Here is a 22922-nt window from a genome sequence, read left to right as displayed (position 1 = left end):
CAGTATAACATAGCACCCCCTCCGTCCTCGATACATCCAAAGATTCATTTCAGAATGGTGTCATAAGGTTGTTGTATCCTCTCCTGAGTCCAGCTGTCCTACAACTGTTGTAGTTGATCCTTGATATTCTGGACACTGGCATTGGGGCACAGTTGATGTCCAAGGTCGTCCTTCATGTGTTCTATGGGGACATTTCTGGTGATCTTACTGGCCAGGGGAATACCTCAACATGATGCACAGTTCACCAAGGCAGGTGTCATGTGTGGGCGAAATGGTCCACGTTATTGTAGCGTGTTAGGTAATAGACATTCTGTTGTGCTGTCAAAAGTTCCCTCAGTCACTGCTAGCCGTGACCTGAGTCACACCATGATACAAGGAGTAACACGAAGGTGCCTCTCCAAAATGTTGGAAGAATGGGACATCTCCCAATGTTGCTGCGGTCATCCAGGGTAGTGCAGAACGCGATTCACCGCTGTACACAGTGTGATGCTGTTCATCAACAGTCCGTGCTTCCTGGTGATGGCACCATTCCAAATGCAGCTGTTTGTGTTGTAAATGCTAGTCTAAGCATGTGACGGTAATTTCATAATCCGTCTACTGCCAGTCTCCAACCAAAGGTGCAGGACGACACAGTATGTTTGTAGAGACTCCATTACTTGTTCCCAGGTGGCAAGCAGAGTTTTGAAAGGGTTATGATGTGCTTGGTACACAATATGCCTATCCTTCCTTGTGGTCAGACGTGGTCGACCAGAGCCTTGACAATGAGTATGCTTGCCGACACATTACCACATGGTCCAACTTCGGGCCACTGTTGCATCTGAATGCCCCACAAATCTATATATTGCATATTTCAACCAGCTGGCTAAAAGGAGATCCACAGTGAGGATTCTGTAAAACTCTTGTCAGAAGCTGATAATGCTGCCTCACACAAGTATGTGGCAACGTGTGTCCTTCACAGTGATCACACATCATGTAATACTATGGATATTCCTTGTATACCCTACCAGGCCTGGAAACAACACCAAACATGAACAGTACGAACTCACACTGGCAACCATTCTGCCTGGCAGAGAGAATGACAGCTATATTCATTTAGATATGATGATTTGTATGTGTGTGAATTTACGCTGATGTCTAACCATGTCTTTTGGGTGCTTCACATTTTCTGTCAGGTAGGTATTTGTAGCAGCTGGTGAGGCATAGAAGGTATAAGTGCCATATTGGTCTTCTAGTCATGCCAGCAAGAGAAGTCGGGCCTGTGCTTTATGCTTGTTGTATAGCATGTTACAAATGTAATTGCGAACTTCTATGTATTTTTTATTGTTATTGAAACTTAAATTTCCTTAAAACACATGTTGATTTATGACACCCCAGATCAGGTAATAAACAGATTGATTGAGCACCTATTCTGACAGACAACCCTCAGCGGTGAAAGCCTCGAGGTGGCGACAGCATCGCACACTTGTAGAAGGAGCAGACGGACAAGTCAAGAGTAAAAATTTCTGATGTCTTGTCAAACATGAAGAAAGGTTATGTAAGTGGATTGGGAATTCAGGTGAATAAATAAATTAGTTACAAGTAAGAATTAATAAAGAGCCATACACACTCAATTCTGTCTTATGTTGAGCTTACATGTTGAACTATTGCAGCAATTACACTACCTGCACAAGAACTATCTTGCATTTTAATCTGAAAGCATTGCTGTAATTTGAATTTATTTATTTATTTCACTATTGCAATTTTGGCTGTAGAGCCATTTTCAGGTACAAGGTGAGAACTGAAACCTGTAAAACATATGTGTAACTAAGTGCAAGGCATAATGTTATAACATTTAAGGAGCAGTACTTGAGTTGTCACATTGCACTTGAAAATAGCTCTACAGGTAAAATTGTGATAGTGAAATAAATGAATAATAAAAGTCACTGTCAAATGGCAGCAATGATTTCATTTAAAAAGTAGGTAATGGTTATGGGACCCAGCCAAGGAAAAATCATTATATGACATCATTTCCATGTTGTAAAGCCTAGTGTATGCTGGAGTGAACTTGACTGAACTAGTGTACAGCCTCATTTACAGCCCAGCCAATGGATGTAAACACAAGTGAACAACCATTTACAATTTGCCAGTGTTCACTAGCAGTCATTTGTACTTGTGGACAAGTGTCCACTCTAGATGGATGGGAGGAGAACATGAAGGAATGAGCATAGCGTGCTAACTCTACTGATGCTGCAAATTCCCCCCACCCATTCCCCCACTGGTAATAATCATCACATAAATTTCACATGATAGCAGCACTAGTTGTAGCTACAATGTAAATCTTTGATGTTGAGATAGATTTATTTTGCCGGGTGTTTTGATGAAGAAAGCTAAATGGAATAGGAAAATAGGTATGTACATTTCTGAATTCCTACATAATTGTGAAACACATCAAAATAATACACTTAAAATTGAATTGCAGCTGTAACCTTCTTTAGCATCATTCCAAAACTTTATACATTTTTCAGTTGATGCCTTCCACTGGCTCCTCATTATAGTTGAGGAGGAAATTTAAAAACAGAGCATTAATTACTCACAGTGAAAATTAATTAGTTTGCAACAGAAGACTACTTTTTGTGATTGCAGTGTCAAAGCAGCTTTCTTTGAAGCTACATGAAAAGGCCAACAACCAGCTGCAGACGAGTGAACAGCAGTGAATGAGTACCAGACATGAAGGAGTATTTTCTAACGCTCACCCACTTCACGTACCTGATAGAATTCTGATTCACTGATGCTTGTTTGTTCAAATTGACCAATTTGTTAGTGTTTTCTGCCATTTTTATCTATTACTTGGTGTCTGTTCCAGTGAAGGGAAGGGTACACAACAAAATGAGAATTTCATCGCGCAAATGCTTGCGAACATTGAGATTATGCATTAGCTACTGGACTCTTTCCCACTAAGAAACAAGTAAGAACTAAAGGGAAAACATGTTGTAAACAGAATTTGTTTCACTATGAAGTAAGTACTGTCACATACAAGAAGAGGTTAGGAATCACTTGCAGAAACGTCAGATGAATGGTAGATAGCAAGTGAACTGAATGTAGTTTGCTAACACCTGCATACCTTTTACACATGACAGAAGGCAATCAGCATTTACTATTAACCAGGCTTAAAATATTCTTGCAGTAGAGATAACATTTCCAGAAGTGAAAGACTGAAATGTAATGTACAACAGTCTCTTGAAGAATGTGTTTTGAATTATGTAATGATCTGGGAATCAAAGTATTCAAATTAGTACAATAAGGCTTGAAAATAAAGAACTCTTAGAAAATTCATGATAAAGATTTCTTTTCATGAAGCTAACACTGCTTGAGCTTTTAAAGTTATTAATGAAATTTAAACTATATTTTGATTTTTCTGGTAGACAGTTGTCATTACAGGCTGTGTCAGACTGCTGGATATGAACCCAGAATAGTTGCACAACAGACACCTGTGTGGTGCTCATTTTGAAGAGAAAGCATTCATGAACAGCAGGAAAGCAACAGCTTACACACATAGGAGTGTCTCTAAAATTTACATCTGATACTGGTTCTTCAGCAGTATGTGAGGGATCTAGTGATCAGATTAATCTGCCATCACATGAATTAAAAGTGAGTACACCAAGAACAACATACAGTGGAGCTAGTCACCTTCTGGCAGAAACCAACGTAATGTTACAAAGTTCAGAGGCGGTAGTGTTATTGTGTGGTCGTGTTTTTCATGGAGGGGGCATGCACCCGTTGTTTTGCATGGCACTATCACAGCACAGGCCTACATTGATGTTTTAAGCACCTTCTTGGTTCCCACTGTTGAAGAGCAATTTGGGGATCGAAATTGCATCTCTCAACATGATCGAGCAGCTGTTCCTAATACACGGCCTGTGGCGGAGTGGTTACACGACAATAACGTCCTTGTAATGGACTGACCTGCACAGAGTCCTAATCTGAATCCTATAGAAAACTTTCGGGATGTTTTGGAACATCGACTTCGTGCCATGCCTCACTGATCAATATCGATACCTCTCCTCAGTGCAGCACTCTTTGAAGAATGGGCTGCCATTCCCCAAGAAACCTTCCAGCACCTGATTGAATGTATGCCTGCGAGAGTGGCAGATGTCATCAAGGCTAAGGGTGGGTCAACACCGTATTGAATTCCACCATTACCGGTGGAAGATGCCACGAACTTGTAAGTCATTTTCAGCCAGGTGTCCGGATACTTTTGATCACGTAGTGTACCTATTACTCGGAAAAGCAGACTTGAGTGGTAGCATTGTTGTGTTTATGCTCAAGAAATGAGAGGAGGCAGTGACAGCATACACTCATTCTCCTTACAGGTGGTGCACTGGCACCTGTGACACTATCCATCATAATTCTGGTGCCTCATGTTTTTGTATAGATCTACTGTAGTTTGCCTTTTTTATTGAACTGTATCATCTCTTTTATACATAATAAATTGTTCATTCTGGCACATTTTTTAAAAAAAATCTTTCACGAAGAGAACAGTTTCTCTAACAACAGGTTGTTCAGGGATTGAGATCAGAGAACAGACTGAATAGTGATGTAACTTTAGGAGCCAGCTGTCTCTCACTAAAGCTATTCACACTGATGTGTCTTCATACAGGAGAGACCATCCTCCAAAATTGGACAAGAGAAGTTCTTGTACAATCCATTAAAACAGACACACGATTAGCAGTGGTTAGATATTTCAGTTTGTATAGTGTCATACTGGCCTCCCCCCCTCCAAGAAATTAACTGTGTGTGCGACAAAAGACCATTGACTTCATTAGATTCTGCTTTTTTTGCTGCAAAATTAAGATAGGGAAACCAATATTGTGGAATGTTGATGACATATGTTCTCCCCTTCATTTTATTAGAAATTGTCCATACAATGTTCAAGGTGCAAGAACAATTTCTGTTACCAGTGTTCATATGGTAAGTATCACTCTAAATGTTGTAAATCATAACATAATAAATAAATTCATATACACATGTTGTATATTAATTAAATCAATATTTATCTCTTTGTTATCTATTTTGTAACCAACCTAATAAAGGTGAAAGCAAAGCCAGTAAAGTTAATGTTATTAGCAGCAGCCTTGTAACAACATGCCCTGCTTTAAATGGATGGCACTGTACGTAGTCAGGTGACCAAGCCAGCTCTCAGTAGGGCTGCAGTCTTTCTTCTTGCCACAGTCCACTTCTTCTTTAGTGATAAGATATTCTTTTTGAGTGAAAATTTGGAGAAGTTTAACCTTTTACGTGACATACTACTGTGTAAATTGACAAATATCTTGTTGCATGTGGATGCCATTCATGATCAAAGAATTTGGATATTAATTTATGCTATGTCTAATATCAAATAGAAAAAATAATGCATAATTTTGTTGCTGTATTTGCAGCGTCAGTTGTGAACAGTAGATTTGAATGTAGAAATATACACGGATAAAAATATTAATAAAACTGTCACTCTTTCAATGCAATGTCTATTCAGAAGATATCAAGCTGCGGTCACTATGAAAGTCTGTAAATGTTATTCGACTGGCAAACACACAAAATGGGCACAGTGCATGAATGTTCAGACTCGAGTACACCTGTTGCCGAAGCTTCAAAGAAGGGACACTTGCATCTCCTCATCAGTGGCACAATTGTGTGTGTCAGCATCCTCGTGCCACGGGGGTGGCTGTAGGAAATGCGGTGGTGGAACTCGTGGCGAACATATTAGTAAGTGCGGCTGACCCGATAAGGGCTGATACTGCAACTTCCGTGAGATGTCATTAAGTTTCTGTATCTTTGTTGTGTGCCACATAGACCAGTTGTTTAAGTTGTCCCCAGAGAAAAGTTCTATAAGAAGTGCTGGGAAAACATGTGACCTTACCAGTCACCTGCAGTTCTACCCCACACATTAATCTTTAACGATGTTGATGTCTAACCTGTACTGTAGCATGAGGATTGCAATTGGTCCACATGTGTTGGTTTGGAAATTTGTTTATTCCCAGGCTGAAGGCCCTGCATATGTTGCAGGCCACACGGATACGTGAGATGCTCCTGAAGTATTCTCCGTGCTGAACTGGGAGATGTAGCATATGCTAGCACTATTTTTCTCGCACTAATACTTGACTCTTCTTCAGCAGCCCATAGAACTTCCCAGTCAGGTGTATGAGCAACGCACTGTATTCCTTGATCCATAGTCTGTGATGCTACAGGTCCTGTCTCGGCAGTGCAACAGTACACAACACCAAAGGCAGTTAACTCACTATTACAGGTGCACAATGGACACATTGAAGACAGACGAATGTAAAGAAATTTCCGTGGAAGGTGATGAAAGTCAACTCTCGTTAATAACTCTGACATTCAGGATTTTTGGATATGGGTTTATATGAAATTTTTTTCTCGTTTTGATGTAAGGAGCTTGTGCCCAAAGATCATAAAAGTATGTTTGAAACACCCTGACAGGCTTGCTATACAGACAGTAATCAGATTTCTAAAACAGTTTGCTAGTTTCTTAAAATGTTATTACTTTTGGCAATTGGTGAAAGATTTTGAAAATGTGGTAAACTTGGATGAAAACAAAAGGATTATCATGTGTAGCTAAAATTAAATGGTGAAATGATGCAGGGAAAAGCCTCAAGTGTGCTTTTAAAGTATAATGTCATGATCTGTGTTGGAATTAGATAATTATTTGTATCTTTTGAAATTTGACATTTAATTAACGTCTTCTCAGAATTGAAAATACACATAATGTAACTAGAAGACGCACTGTTCACCAAATGGTAGTTGATTGAAAATGTGGACAAATTTAAAATCTAGAGTTTGCAACCAGGATCCCTTAATGGCAGTTGACTCAGTAGCCATGGTGGGAGAAAGTGTGCTTACAGATATAAAATAACAAATTAAGGCCAGGTGAGGCCTGAAGTTTTGCCATGGTGAACATTGTTCCAGCCACACAAATGGAAAGAAGTGACTTGGAAACAACTGCAAATAGGGCACAGTCCTCTTTCATACATGCATTACCTCTGGCAGGAAAAACCACCGGAGTGCAGTGCTTGTTGTATACTGCTGTCGGTATGCCACAGCTTACTTGATCGCATTTTGTAATCTGCCAAGAAGGCTGCAGTTTTCTTGATAACAATTTGTCTACTGTTTAAATAACAATGAGACAGGTGTGGAAAATAATGTTTAAGGTTTTTTGTGTTGTATGGAGTTCTGTCCCAATTGGGTAAGCTAATGTATCTCTGAGTGACTGGCTCACTCTTTCTTTTTCAGTAACCAAACTAGCTGTGATTATGTGAATCAGAGTTTTACAATTTTGATTGTCTGTTTGTTGATTTCTCTTTTGATATACATTATTAACTGAGTTTCAGGCTTTTATTGAAGCCCTTGTAATAGCCTGGTATTTAACTTATACAAAATTTACTTGTTCTCTGAGTACCTGGATCTTTCTCAGTTTTTATTAGTAGTCAGCAAGACATTTGTACCCAGGAAATAACTTGCAGCATTTTTTTCTGCTAATTGTCATTTTATGGAGTATGATTATATCCTAACTGTTAGGATAGGGAATAAATCAACAGATACACATTCACACTCTCGTGCATGATATTTACTATCCATTGTAATATATTAGTAAGCATCTTTTGCCATTACCAGAGTCTTGAAGTTTCTTGGCATGTCCAATGGACAATTATACCAAGAAGATTGCTTTTGAGGAAAGACTTTATTCTCACTAAGCATTTATCTCATATTCTGCAAGGATGCTGATAACTGTGCCATTGAGTGCCTTGAAAATGTCGTCGTCATCATCATCGGGATCCTGGGTGATTTGTCTTGTGGCCTTGAGCATTACTATCCCTCTTCATCCTACCCTTTCCTCTCCTGTGTGTGAAGCAACCTGCGACCCTGAAAGCTAACAGTTTTACAACTTTCTACAAGTATGAAAAGCTAACATAATAATGATAACAATAATATGATACACACATTTCCTAGGAAATACGAATTAAGTTCATCATTTGTTTACACATTGTTTTATGGATGCACAAGTTCTGCTCATTGTGTCAGTCTTAGAAAGAAGGATTTTTTGGAATATGGGTGTGAGTGAAGGTATGAATCAAGACAGTAGAAGATTGGAACTGTGTGCAAGCTGTGTCTCAAACAGTGCACACTTTGCTGTGAAGTGAAAACATTTTCAGGAAAAAATCTCCTAGACCATGGCTAAGTCATTTGTTTTCTGTATCCTATCTTTGAGAATTATTATTCTCTCGAGGGGCACACACACACACACACACACACACACACACACACACACACGGCCACTGTCATCTCTGGACACTGATGGAACTAAGGCTGTAAGGGCAGGTTGTGAATCATACTTGGATAGCTCAATCAGTAGAACTCTTGGGTGCAAAAGATTCAAGCTCCAGCCCAAAACACAGTGTTAATCTACTTCTGTTTTAATGTTTGCATTGACTCAACCCCCTCCCCATAGAATCTTCTTTCTATGATAGCCACTGTACAGAAGTGATGCGTCCAGAAAACAGTATATTAATAAGTGACGAACTTAATTTACATTACTTAGAAACTGTTTGCATCATATTGCTGTTGTCATTGTTAAGTTGATAGATGTTCATGCATAACCAAGTGTAAACACAAGATCATGCATACTATCCTCATCATGATACAGATAAACTCAAGAGTGGTACATTGCCAAAGAACCCTATATTTTCCTACCCACAGAATTGCCCACGCATTTATTTTAAATGATAAAGGAACGAAGGAGATTTAGTATTCTCTAGCATTGAACCACCTATGGAAAGTTCATATGGGAATAACAATATGAAAAGGATAGGTTGCTACTAATCATTGAGTAGCAGACAAGCACAATGAAAAAGAATGCTAGAAATGTTTAGCTTTTAGATTACGTCCTTCATCAGAGGTAGGAAACACACCCACCTTCACACAAGCACAACTCTCACACTCACGTGGCCACAGTCTATAGGCGCTAAGGCCCAAAGCAACTGTGACTGAAGTCAGCACTAATCTAGTTGTTGTTGGTAGTGGAGGCATGGAAGAGGTGTGTGGTGGGAAGGAGGAAGGATAATAGGGTGGGAGGTGGGGGAGATGATAGTGGTGCCTGTGGGAGCATGCAGGGATATGGTGGGATAGGATAGGGTTGATAGGTGAGGCTGTGCCACCTACCACAGCAAGGTTGCTGCTCACCTCAGATACAGTTGCAGTCGTGCCTTAGCACCTGGAGATGACAATAGCAATATGTGTGTGTGTGTGTGTGTGTGTGTGTGTGTGAGAGAGAGAGAGAGAGAGAGAGAGAGAGAGAGAGAGAGAGAGAGTTGTGCTTGTGTGGATGTGTGTTTTTTACTTCTCATGGGGGATGTAGTTTGAAAACTGAACATTTCAAGGATTCTTTTTCATTGTGTCTGTCTGCTACTCAGTGCCTCCTCTATGTGGCAAGTAGCAACCTATCCTTTCCTTCTTGTTGTTGTTAATGAACCACCTGCAAAATTCATCATAATCATAACCTTGTTTTCATCTGTTTTCTATCTTTACCATTTGTGATTTCTACAAGCTTGAAATCCTTTAGGTGTGTGTTAATTTTTGTCTTGTTCTTGTTTCGACAGATGCTTTATAGATTTTCCTTAATTGTGTACTCTAGTTTAATATAGTTTTTCAATGAAAATAAGAATGCCACTGTTATTTTCACACTGGAATGGGAAGTTACTAAATTGAAGTAAGGAGATAGTTTACTAAGGCGTGCTTCCAATGAAAATAAGTTAAATTTTATCAGCATGTTATACCACATTATGTGTCCATCTGTTCTCTCAAGGCACTTCATTCCAAAGCTCTTTTTTGCCTGTTGTGTTATTGTATCAGCACGGTAAAGCAGATTCATGCACAGTATGAAATTTTAGTGCTATTTAGATTTTAGAATTCTGTTGAAATTTTGGTGTTTCTGTAGCTGACAAGTGTAACCACAAAAATGATGCCTTGGCTTCCGAAAGTAGATCAGCAACTATGCTGGGGTTGAGTGACTAAAATTTCTAATTTCATTTCTGTGAACTGATCTCCAGAAAACAGCTTGACACTATATAATTTTCTCCCTTTCTATCTGCCATTTCCCAACCCACTTGGTCGTTTAATTTGCCTTTAATTCAGTTAGTACTGTCCACTTGTCACTATTGTATGTCATTTATTTATTGTGCTACAGTTAATGTAATTCTGTTCCCAGTCTGTTACTGTCAGATTTTCTAAAAACTAATTCTTTGTTTCAGTGATGCATCAAAACGGGTTCTAATTTTCAATGCAACTGGTGATAGAGATGCAGGGCAACTGTTGGCACCATTAACAGAGTGCAACTTTGATTTGTGTATATTCTGCCCCAATCTTGTCTGCAAAACAGTAGATTCATCATCAGGTTAGTTGCTGAGGCGCATAAATGTGTTAAATCATGGAAGTGTCTAAGTCACTGTTCTAGTATTGTAAAAATATTGATCATTGTGTACACTGAAGATTTTACAGCACATTCTCACTTCTGTGCATTTGCCCATTAACATAACATGTCTGACAGAGTGCGAAACAAGTGTTAAAATCATTTCTACTGGAGAACACTTTCTATTCCATTGACTTTTAAACTAGTATCCAGTTGCCCGACAAGAACTACAAATAATGTGTTCATTGATGTTAATACTAATCATGTGTATGTATCCTGTAAACTAACATGTTCAATATCATTTTGATAAAAGAATCGTTCAAATGATCTATGACACATTTAACTAAGTAACATTTTAGAATTGCAGGTAGCCTCTGTAATGTACGAGGTCTGTTCAAAAAATTCTGACACATTCGTAATTTTGTATCAGTGGTGTGTTGGAGCAGAATGTGAATGGCATACCTGCACACACCTGTATTTAATGTGTAACTGTCAAAAGTTTCATTGTTGTATGTCTGTTAGTTATTGTTCACTGCTGTATTGAGTGAATGTTGCGTTACACAGTTTGCGAATTTCGAGATGGCAGAGTTAGAGCAGCAACACATCTGCATTAAACTCTGCACAAAACTCAAGAAAACCTTTACAGAGACACACCAAATGACAGAGGAAGCATACGGTGAAGAGTGCTTAAGCTGTACTCGGTGTTACGAATGGTTCACATGGTTTGGAAATGGTCGGACTAAAGTTAAAGATGACCCTCATTCAGGATGCCCTTTGACGTCTACTGATGACATTCATATCAGGAACATCAACAAAATTGTGTGGGCCAATCAAAGAATGACTGTCCGAGAGATTACAGAAGAATGTAACATTTCAGTTGGATCATTCATGAAATCCTGACACAGTATCATGGAATACATCACGTTACCGCCAAGTTCGTCTCATGGCTCGTGAGTCATGCATGATTATTGCACAAAACATGAAATCACTGTGCTGCCTCATCCTCCGTACTCTCCAGCCCTGGCCCCGGTGGACTTTTTTATTTCCAGAGTTGGAAAACCCTGTTGAAAGGATGAAGATTTGCAGCAACAAATGAGATAAAGCAATAGGCATACTGATACTGCTTCCAGAAGTGGAAACAGCATTGGGAGCAGAGTATCAATTGTCAAAGAGAGTATTTCGAAGGAAACAGTGCACAAAAAGTAAAAGGTAAGCATAGAAAATTTTGCAGGTAAAGTTCAGGAATTTTTCGAACAGATCTCGTATGCTTGTAACAGTCCTAGAACACACATGATTTTTATCATCATCGCACTGTGCATATGTTGTTACCTTACATGATTATGCTGGCATATCCATGTTTCATCTCGTTGCTTTGTGCTTGTATTCAGATTTGAAGGTGGTCACTGCTGACTGAAATTCACACTTAGGCGTTTATTTCATATCATTGATTGTAAATAGAGATATTTCTTTAGATCTTCCATTGTTTCACTGAATTGTGTGCTGGAAGGGTTTATTTGAAAAATTGTACAGCCAATTTCCTCACCTATTCCTGTCCTCCCTGAACTTGTGCTCCACCTGTAACTGACAAAAAATTAAACCCCCAATTCCCTTTCTTCTGTCTTTCCTTCCTTCCTTCACGAGGAAAACTGCAGCAGTTTTGACACCATCTCACTCTTTTGTGTTACACTAATCTTCCATAAAATGACATTCCTGGCTCACTTCAGGCACAGGAAATTAACTTTTCCTCAAGTAAAGACTAACAGAAAACCCTCCACGTAGCACTTTAGAAAGATTGCACCAGTTCTGTATAGTGGTTATCTTAAAATAATGTTTTGGGCTGTGGGTTGAGTAAAGATTCTGTCTTTGGGTTGTATGTATGCCAGAATGAATGACGAAGTAGTTTTTGGTCCATCGAAGGTGCTACCTACAATGACTCAGTAAAGAGAGCTCACTGCCTACAGTGAGGATAATTGCTCATGCACTACCTCCATACCAGTCTTCTCACTTGAGATATTTGCTTCGTCTATGCCTTAAGTTAAAGAGTGCAAACTTACTTACTGTTTCTAAATCACTTGATTGTTGGACTGTGAGTAGTCTGAAGACTTTCAGCTGAGCATTATCTTGCGTCCTGTTCAAAACACTGCCATCCTTTTGGCATTAGATATACTGTGATGTTATGCTGTCAGTTTTTGTTTATATGCGGACAGTTTGTGGTCCATTGTGGGCGAAGTAGGCATTTTAATAAGAACTTAAGCATTTGTGTCTCCGTTTGTATTGTTGCAGATACATGATATGAAGGTTGAAATGTATTATGGGTCCACATCAGGAATATATTTACAAACTGAAGCTTTCATAACATCACTTCGTGGATTAATGCTCGCATTTAGAAAAAAAGTAGATCATTGTTTATATAGTAATTTGATACATCAGGACAGTCTAAGTATTACAATATTCGTATCATCGGTTTCTGCTGTATATTCCCATCTTCAGGAGTGATAATTAATCCACAAACAGCTTTGCCATATTGTGTACACTCAAGTTATATGCATTCTGAATCTCATAAAATGGCACAAAATATGTCAATGAATTATACATCATATCTATTTGTACCATTTAACAACACAATGTATAATTTATTGACATCTTTTATGCCATTTCACAATGTTCAGAATGCATGTAACTTGAGTTTTTGCTCGTAATGATGAAGTTGTTTGTGGGTTAACTATCACAACTGGAGATGGCAACAAATTGTCAAATCTGGTAAGGTGTATATTGTAGCAATTAGATGATCTTGATGTGATAAATACTATTCTAACAGCAGTAGCAGTATTTCTTGACTCAACCACAATCAAACCTGTCCAGTTTTTACCCTTCAGAAAATTTCATTTTACTGCTCAGTGCATAAATGTCCCCATTTGGGATCCAATTGTATTTTCAGTGAACTCTACCTTATGCATCAGCTTCTGACTGTCGTTTCCTTGTTTTAGACCAAGCTAATTTGATGACTACACTGGCACAGCAACTGGAGCGCTGCGATCACAACTGCGAGGCGTGGCTCTCACTGTGCACGACAGGTGTGTGCCGGCTGGACTGCATGCAGGACGCGCTGTCCCACGTGAGGACTCTGGGTCCGTGCCACGTGCTGGTCACGGGATCCCTGCACCTGGTAGGGGCTGCACTCAGCCTACTGGACCCAGAGGAGCAGCTGCTGCAGTCCCGCCAGTGACATAATGGCATCTGAGGAAGTAGGAGGCTGTATGTGTATACTCAGAAGAGGATAAAGCTTTGTACAATGCAGTGGATCATGCAGGCATATCTTGATACGGTTATTTTCAAGAACTCGTAGTATGGAATACTGCAGGTTATGCTTCTGACAGAAATGTTGTCTCTGATAGGCCCGTGTTGATAACATTTGCCTTGCTGCTGAAAATAAAAACATTCCATTTGTGTTGTGTTTAAGTAGATGAGGGCTCGTGATAAAGGTTTCGATGAAATGAGAAGACATTGTAAATACTTCTAAAAGTGAAAGTTAATTTGATTTGTGAGTTTGCAGTTTCAGTGTTTGTACTCTCGTTCTGTATGTACTTCATGTTCTTGTGTTTAAACTATTCAAAATAAGTTAACCTCAAGTTCCAGCATATAAACTATTTTATCTTGTTACATGTTCTTGGAGAGGTGAAAAGTGTGCCAAAAAGGAATTCAGGTAAAAAATTTAATGTACAACACATTATTTCTGGACAGAAGAAGTGTTTACAGAAATGTATTAAAGAGTATGAAGTCCACTGACAGAAAAAAATGTGCTTCAGTGTTTGTGATATTATACTTGTTTTCCAAGTGAGATGGGAAGGTGCAGGCACAAAATATTTTGAGGGTAACTTTTTTCTCACAATACTTTATTATGGTGGTGATTATAATTTACATTCATCCTCCACCGTTATTGTCTAGCCACTCTGTACCATTCTCATTCAGATTTTAAGCTTACATCCTGAATTCATTATTTACATTAAAATAAGGATGTTCTCAAACATTTTATATGCATTACATAACTTTTCTGCAAAATATTTTCGGGAAACTTTCGAGAAAGCTGAATCTAACTCAGTATTGAGAAATTTGGGTTGCCTTTCATCTTCATTATTTCACATACTGTAACTACATTATGTGCATTGTCTCCATTTTATCAGCAGTTAAAATAAGGGTCATTGTTACAAAAATCCAAATTCTGTGCAAGTCATCATAGATTTTTCTGCTGTTTTTTCCTTTTTCAAAATATTTTTCCATGTCCTGTAAATACACTAAAAAGCAATATAAGAGCTCTTATTTCTTGTCCAGGATGTCACTTATATTATTAATACTAAACGATGGCCCTCTGATGCCTGACTTATTTTTGGTTCCAGGTTAAGAATTTAGAATACAATTTTGGGATTATTGTTACGCTGTCTTAAAGACTTGTATACCCTCAAGTTAAAACACTGAAAGGAATCAGTATTCATTCCAGAACAAATAGAATAATTTGCTCATGTTGTGTAGCCATTTTCTCTTTTAACAGCATTTGTTAAAGACTTTCATGATCCATAAAACTATCATTTCTCCAGTGAACATTTAGATTGTGAACATTTACATTGTGAACATTCAGAATGTATATCTAACTTTAGTAAACACATTTCTTAAAAGAGAATTTATAGTATCAGTCTGTATATTGTTGTGTCCTGCAGCACAAGATTGAGACAAAAGTAATGAAACAGACAGGTTTTATTTACTAAGATTAAAAATACTAACTTTTTCTTCAAAAACTCTCTTCTTAAAATTTATCTGTGGAGCATATTGTATGCCTTACACACAGACTCCTATATTTATTCTTTCTTTGTCACTACTTGTCTTTTAAATGACTTCATTGTAGTCCAAAATTTGATTGCATTGTACTGTAATCCCTTGGAATTACTTTCACGTTTGCTTTGGTTTTCAGTAGACCTTCAGCACCTAGAGGGTGTAAAATACTTAAGTCCTGTGGTACACCTTAGTGTTCATGGTCTCTACTTTGTCAATTGGTCGTGCTGTCTTCAATATTGTTGTGTAACACACTCCTTGGTATATCCTTTATTTATTTTATAATAATTTTAATTATTAATCATAACAATGACTACTATAAGCCTAATAACCAGTTTCAATTGTTAGCAATCTTTTTCAGATCAGTAAAGAAGGCAAAAAGTGCTAATTAAAGGCTTGTCGTTATTAAGCAAAATCATTTGCATTATGTAAGAGAGAAAACATACCTAGCACCCAATTGACTGCAGACTGAAAGATACATACTGGAAACAATGCATTGGCTGTGTCTAACAGTAAGCCACTTCTCCACAATATGCTTTCTTCAGCAGTTGCTAATCCAGCAGAGCTCTACTGTATAGGAGCGTCTGTGATGTATGAAAAGTAGGAAAATGGTTTTGGCAGAATTGAAGCCATGAGGGCATGTCTTGAGTTGTGCGTGGTTAACTCGGACAAAAACAACATTGTCTTCAATGTTATCCAAATCTCTGATACCTTCCTCTCAACTGTCTCGTCTCAACGTCACAGACGGTAGCGCCTTTTCATCCTAGGGTTTGAGTAATTCTAGCATTCCTTTCTAATCCTCCATAAGGAAACAACTTAGCAGTTGTGAAAACTGAGGTAGTTCTCATGTGTATCAGTCGGCAGTAAGGGGATTTCCCTTCCTATTCTGTCCCCTTTTAACTTAGTTGCATCCTACCTGACGAAAGAAGTGAATCAACCAGAAGGGGAGGAGGAAAAGAAATAACTCTGTGGCTTGAGAGGATATGTGATTTTATTTCAGTGATTATAAAATCAATTCTAGTTTACTAAGAACTTGTCAGCATGAGCCTACTTATCAATATGACATTGCACCCCTTCTGGCCTGGATGAATGCACTGATTCAATTGGGAAGGGTGTTGTAATGCCGTTGTATTCTCTCCTGTGCAAAGCTGCCTCTCAGTTGGTGAACTGGTGCTTGACATCCTGGATACCTGTTGTTTGTTTTTATCCAGCTACTGCCGGGTCTGGGTGCTGACGAGTCCTCTCCATTTGGCTCAGTCCCCCAACCATGTTTCTTCCTCCACTTGCTGTCAGGTCACACCTCTCCTTTCCACAGATATTCTCATTCCCTTTTTCCACTGTGTTCTTGGTCTTTTTCCACCCATCTTTAGTTCTTCCATAATTTTGGGAAGTCTCTGCCCACAAATCCTGTTAATATGCGTGTGCCATCTTAATCTCTTTTTTCTCATACTTTCTTGTTTATGGTCCTTTCTAATATTTACATTCCTTACTCTGGCCATACTTGTTTTTTCCCTTAACTGCCCTGAGAAATTTCATTTCCCCTGCTTGCAGTCTGCTTTAGTCCCTTTCTGTCATTGTCCAGGTTTCTCCTCCATAGGTGACAATGGGGAAATAATAACTATTATACATAAGGAGTTCTGCTTTTTCTGAAACTTCCTTATTCCAAATCAGGTGTTTCATTGTTTAGTAGAAACTGGCTCTGAGCACTATGGGACTTAACATCTGAGGTCATCTGTCCCGTAGACTTAGAACTACTTAAACCTAACGAACCTAAGGACATCACACACATCCATGCCCAAGGCAGGATTCAACCCTGTGACCATAGCAGTAGCGCGGTTCCGGACCGAAGCGCCTAGAACCTCTCAACCACAGCGGCCGACAGTAGAAATTGCCTCCCTTCCGTAACCTCCCATTAATTTCGTTGGTTATTTTTCCATCACTAGACATTTCACTCCCTAAATAAGTGAAACTGTCTACCACTTTGGGGGGTTCTCCATTCAAAGTAATATTCCTGTTTATCCCTTTGTCTCTTCCAAATACCATTACTTCACTCTTATCTTATTTTTAATCCATATCTTTTCATTATTACCTTCCACACATCAACTTGTAACTGTACATCTACCTCTTTTATCACCCCATATCACCATGCCGTCTGCAAAAATCATCTACTTGCCTTTTTCTGTTACTATATCTTTAACTGCCCTATTCATTCCATTCATCACAACACTAAAAAGTGCAGGGGATAGAATACTTCCTTGTTTAAGTCCTTGTCTTATTTAGAAGTATTCAGAGTTCCCCAGTGATGTTCTAATTCTACAGTTGTGTCCTCTGTATATTGTCTTTAATGTATCTATCTTCTTCACCTATCTTATTCATTTCTTCCCAGAGTCTTTCCCTGTTAACTGATTCATACACCTTTTCTGTGTCTATAAAAACCATTATCACCCTTTTTTTATACTCCCAACTTTTTTCATCAGTTGACGGATAGAAAATATCAGGTAGATCATGCTTCTTCCTATCCTAAACCCATGCTGTTCTTCACTCAGGTCCTTTTCTATCTTTTCACTTATTCAATTTAGTAAAATTCTTTGAAAAATATTGGCTGTATGACTCACTAGGGTTATTCCTCTGTAGTTTTTACATAGTCTTTTATTGCCTTTTTTGAAGATGGGAACATGTCTCCTGTTTGCCAATCGTCACCTGGCAGTACTCTTTGCAGCCACTGCATTACCATTGGACCTGCTGCTCTTATCTTGTCCACTGATACTTGATCAGATCCTGGGGCTTTTCCCCCATTCATCTTTTTCACAGCTATTTGCATTTTATCCCGAGTAATTTGTCCTACTTCCGCTTCCCAACTTCTCTCAATTTCACCACTATTTGTTGTTTCCTCGTGTACCTGCTTCTCAGCGTTTAACAGTTTCTTAAAAGGTTCTCTCCAGAGATCTGTTATATTCCCCGGATCTTCAATTGCAGTACCATCCTCTGATTCCATCTTTACTGGTACTTCAGAAGCCTTCCTTTTACTTTTCATCATTTTATAGAACATTTTCTTATTGCTGTTTACATCTTCTTCAATTTTTTTGTAAACTCTTTCTTTGCCTTTTTCCTTGCTGTTTCCACTATTTCTTTGTACGTCTTCTTTTTCTCTATATATCTTTTATGGTCCTTGTCATTTTTAATTTTCCACCACTTTCTCCATGCTCCAGTTTTTTCTTTTAACTGCTTGGATTGTGGTATCATCCCACCAACTTGCCTGTCTTAAGTTTTCCTTTCCAGATGTTCTACCACATACATTTTGTGTTGCTTCGAGTAGTCTCTTTCAATAAACTCCATTCTTTTTCTACATTGCAGAAAACTTCTTTTGGAAATTTTTGTGTGATTAATTCTCCATACTTCTCAGCACTTTCTCTCCTTCAGTTTCTAATCCTGTATCATCACCATTTTCTTTTGTTTCCTATTTTTCACACACTGATTCATTTTCCATTATCCCACCAGTAATCTATGGTCTCCATCAGAGTTTCCACAATCATTACCAGCCATGACCTGAAGTGATACGCATTGGCTTCCCACACCTTGACACCAGGAGTAACACCGCTGTGGCTCTCCAGAATATTGTAAGAATGGGACCTCTCCCCAGGTCGCCGCCAAATTCGTTTACGATGGTCGTCTTCTTAGCTACTACTTCTTTTTATGTCCTTCACTTGTGTAACTGCAGTCACATTTTTGTGCAGACATTCTTTATTAGAGTTCAGTTATTAGACAGATGTCTACAGGGTGTACGAAGAGGAAATGTCAGTACTTCAGGATATGAGAGGGGAGATCATCGAAGTAAAAAAAAGTCCAGTAGACATGGGCTCTAAAGTGCATACCTTAAGACTTATGGGCACTTATTCAGTAGAAGAGATGTTCATCTCTGCTAATGTGAAAGACAAGTGATCATAGCTCTTAAGGTATGCATTTTAAAGTCAGTGTTTACTAGGCTTTTGCACTTTGAATAATCGTTCGTTTCATGTTCTTGAACAATGACCATTCCTCCTGGGACATTCTGTGTGTGGCTTAACATAAACAACAGATTTTGTTCTCTATGACCATTATCAATTGATAGGTATAAACAGATATCTCTAAACTTCATGTGAACTCCACATTACATCTACTTCTGAACACATGTATCACCATATACTCTGAAATTGATTTAACAATAAACTCTGAACTACTACAGAAAGAGGAGTGTGACAGAGGGAATAAGCTCTGTGCTAGCCTGTCCTAAGCAGTGTTCACCTTTGCATAATTACTGCAACTTACATCCATCTGACTGCAGGCAAATCTTGTTCTTCCTCTACAATTCAAACAGATGTCCACCCCCCACCCCTTTCCTAGCTACAATTTTCTTGCTATTTTCCTATGGACAATGTGCACTGTGAATTTGTTCTCCTAAGAGGAGTCATAAGTGCTATCAGAAGGATCTTGTTCTGCTCCAGCACTCATTCTAGCACATACAGTTTGAACACAACAAAGGTAAATGAAATACAGTATTTATCAGTTGGTAGTAATGTCGTACAGTATTGTTAGATAACAAAGGTTGGTTAGTGACCAGAGGAAATACTTGAGCAACACACAGTCTTTGGATTTGAACTTTCAGTAACTGATAATCAAAACATTATCTTAAAACAGGTAAAATCATTATTTATTTCTACTTGGTGACTGGTTTTTGGTTATATAACTATGCTCATGCCAAAACACCCATGGTGAGGTGGCAGAATCGATGAAATAATTAGTCAATTGTGTGAAGTAAAAGAGTTGGAAAGTTATATTAATTTATATCAACCCTTTTCCAACAGTGTCTGCTTGAACTTTCCTATCTCATATGCTATTAATGTTTATTCTTCATTCAAACTGTTACTCTGATGTATAATGATAAATGCATTTGCTCAACAGTTTATCATCAGAATTACATACACTGTATGGAAAAAAATATACGTGCCTTGTGAAACAATTGTAGAAGCTTAAAGGTTCTTAGTTGTAGCAAACAATACCATTTGTCATCAGTATTACTTGTCGGATAATTATCTGTGTGTTTTATTTTATGCTGTTCTTATGTAAGCATGATACATTCTATGGCGTCAGACTCTAATGTGTAGACTTCTTGGAACTGAAGCAGATATCATCACACAGTATTTTCTTCACATATATTTCCCTAGGAATTTATAATGCAATTGGATAGATAAAAAGTCTGCTCACCAAACAGTGGCAAGAGAACACACGTATAAAGGATTGAACTTTAATACCTTTGTATATGTGTTCTCCTGCTGCCACTTCCTGAGTAGATTTTTTTATCTAACCAATTACAATACATTTTCAAAAACTAGTTGCTTTTATTGATATATCATCAGGAATTTAGATAGTAATTGCAGTCACCTAACAAAAAATGAAATAATTCTTTGAAATCAAATGGGCAAGTATATGTAATCAATTTTTGTGATTTTACTGTTCTGTGAGTATTTACTCATGATTTGTGGACTGGATGCATTGATCATTTTGTTATGCTTTATGTTTATGTATTTGTATATTTTGCCTTCTACCGTTGGCCTAAATGGCCTGTTTATCTGTATGTGCAATAAATGATGATGATGATGATGATGATGATGATAGGCCATTTTGAATGCAAGAAGACTCTTCTTGTGTCTCATGTTTGCTGTCTCATTGATTAGTTTGTTCCATAGATCATTTGTTCACTCTTTTTATCAAAATGAAAATGTGATAAGAATCAATGTGTCATCATCTATAGCACTAAGAACGTGGGCCGTGTAATAGACGTATTGTAATTTTGTAATTCATTATAAAGGTTGTAAGACTCATTTATAGGGAAGTGAGTTATTGTTGTTTGTCATGTGGCTGCTTTGTAAATGTGTTATTCGCACAGTGAGGCATTATTAGTGTGGTAAGTGTACTTATCTATGTTAAATCATGTGACATTGCAGTTGTAGGTCTTTTTTTTTTTTTTTTTTTTAAATGTGGAAGTCTCATAGAGAACCAGTCAATACAACAGATCTAGTTCGTTATTATTTGTTCAATAATATACAGTGGATCTATACATGAAAACTCCTACCACACAGAAGGTGCTGCATATCTAAAGGTGGCTCGAAGAGGGTGCCAGCAGTGTCATTAGTGCCTCAGACAAATCTGGAAAAGCAATATTCTGTGACATTTTCTACAGACAAATTTGAGGTGACAGGAGATGTATTCTGTGATTAACTGGTATATTTATGTGAGAAAAATATTTCAAAATTATTATAAGCTTTTTATAATTGGGATAGAAACTAAGAAGTCTTGTTATATGTTACATTTTAATAGTCTATTTTATGTTAAATAAACATTATTAAAAGATATTTTCACTAATATTTCATGTAATATTAACTTGCATAATACTCCCATAAAATACTTTTAAATTTGTCTACAACATCATTTCAGAGCAGAGTTGGAAATTCCACAAGTGTTCGTGAGAACCTGTAATGGCTTAACGGTCAACTTATTAAATTTGAAATGATTTGCTTCCCATTCTCACGAAATAAGCTCCTTTTGTTGTTAATTAGGGAGGTGCAGTGTTCTTGAGAGTTTCTGATTATTTAATTCTGGATGATATATATGGCCCTGAGCACTAAGGGACTTAAAATCTATGGTCATCAGACCCCTAGAACTTAGAACTACTTAAACCTAACTAACTTAAGGACATCACACAACATCCAGTCATCATGAGGCAGAGAAAATCCCTGAACCCGCCGGGACCGAACCCGGGCGTGGGAAGCGGGAACGCTACGCACCATTCCCATGTGGAATATATATATATATATATATATATACACACACACACACACACACACACACACACACACACACACACAAAGAGTATGTAACTTACCAAACAAAAGCGCTGGCAGTATGTAACTTACCAAACAAAAGCGCTGGCAGTTCGATAGACACACAAACATACACACAAAATTCGAGCTTTCGCAACTGGCGGTTGCTTCGTATATCCTCTCTTCTCGTTATCCACCAGGCCTCAATCTCCACTAATTTCAAGTTGCCCGCCACTCATACCTCACCTGTCATTCAACATCATCTTTGCCTCCACACTTCCGCCTCGATTTACATCTCTGCCCATACTCTTTGCCTCTAAATATGTCTGCTTGTGTCTGTGTATGTATGTATGGATGGATGGATATGTGTGTGTGTGTGTGTGTGTGTGTGTGTGTGTGTGTGTGTGTGTGTGTGTGTGTGTGCGCGCGCGAGTATATACTTATCCTTTTTTTCCCCCTAAGGTAAGTCTTTCCGCTCCCGGGATTGGAATGACTCCTTACCCTCTCCCTTAAAACCCACATCCTTTCATCTTTCCTTTTCCTTCCCTCTTTCCTGACGAAGCAGCCGCAGGTTGCGAAAGCTCGAAATTCTGTGTGTGTGTTTGTGTGTTTTATTTATTGTGCCTATCTACCAGCGCTTTCCCGCTTGGTAAGTCTTGGAATCTTTGTTTTTAATATAAGGAAAGAAACTTCCACATGGGAAGAATATATTAAGAGGGAAGGACAAGAATATGTGGCCTACAGGCAGAAGTGGTGTCTTAGTGAGGAGCAGAGTTGATCAATCAAATATT

General features: G+C 38.2%; 1 protein-coding gene across 3 annotated transcripts in view; it reads left to right on the top strand.

The window, feature by feature from the left end:
• Positions 1-21663, top strand: part of LOC126354764 (folylpolyglutamate synthase, mitochondrial-like) — a 130778-nt gene extending 109115 nt beyond the window's left edge. For all 3 annotated transcript variants that reach the window (XM_050004654.1, XM_050004657.1, XM_050004656.1), the window contains 2 exons: positions 10293-10435; positions 13438-21663. In XM_050004654.1, coding sequence (XP_049860611.1) covers positions 10293-10435; positions 13438-13676 — 382 coding nt within the window. In that variant the 3' untranslated portion in view covers positions 13677-21663. The remainder of the gene's footprint in view (positions 1-10292; positions 10436-13437) is intronic.
• The last annotated feature ends 1259 nt before the right edge of the window (positions 21664-22922 follow it).

The sequence above is a fragment of the Schistocerca gregaria genome, chromosome 3, assembly GCF_023897955.1.
Source record: "Schistocerca gregaria isolate iqSchGreg1 chromosome 3, iqSchGreg1.2, whole genome shotgun sequence".
In the NCBI taxonomy this organism is placed as follows: domain Eukaryota; kingdom Metazoa; phylum Arthropoda; class Insecta; order Orthoptera; family Acrididae; genus Schistocerca; species Schistocerca gregaria.
This window is presented reverse-complemented; position numbering and strand designations above follow the sequence as displayed.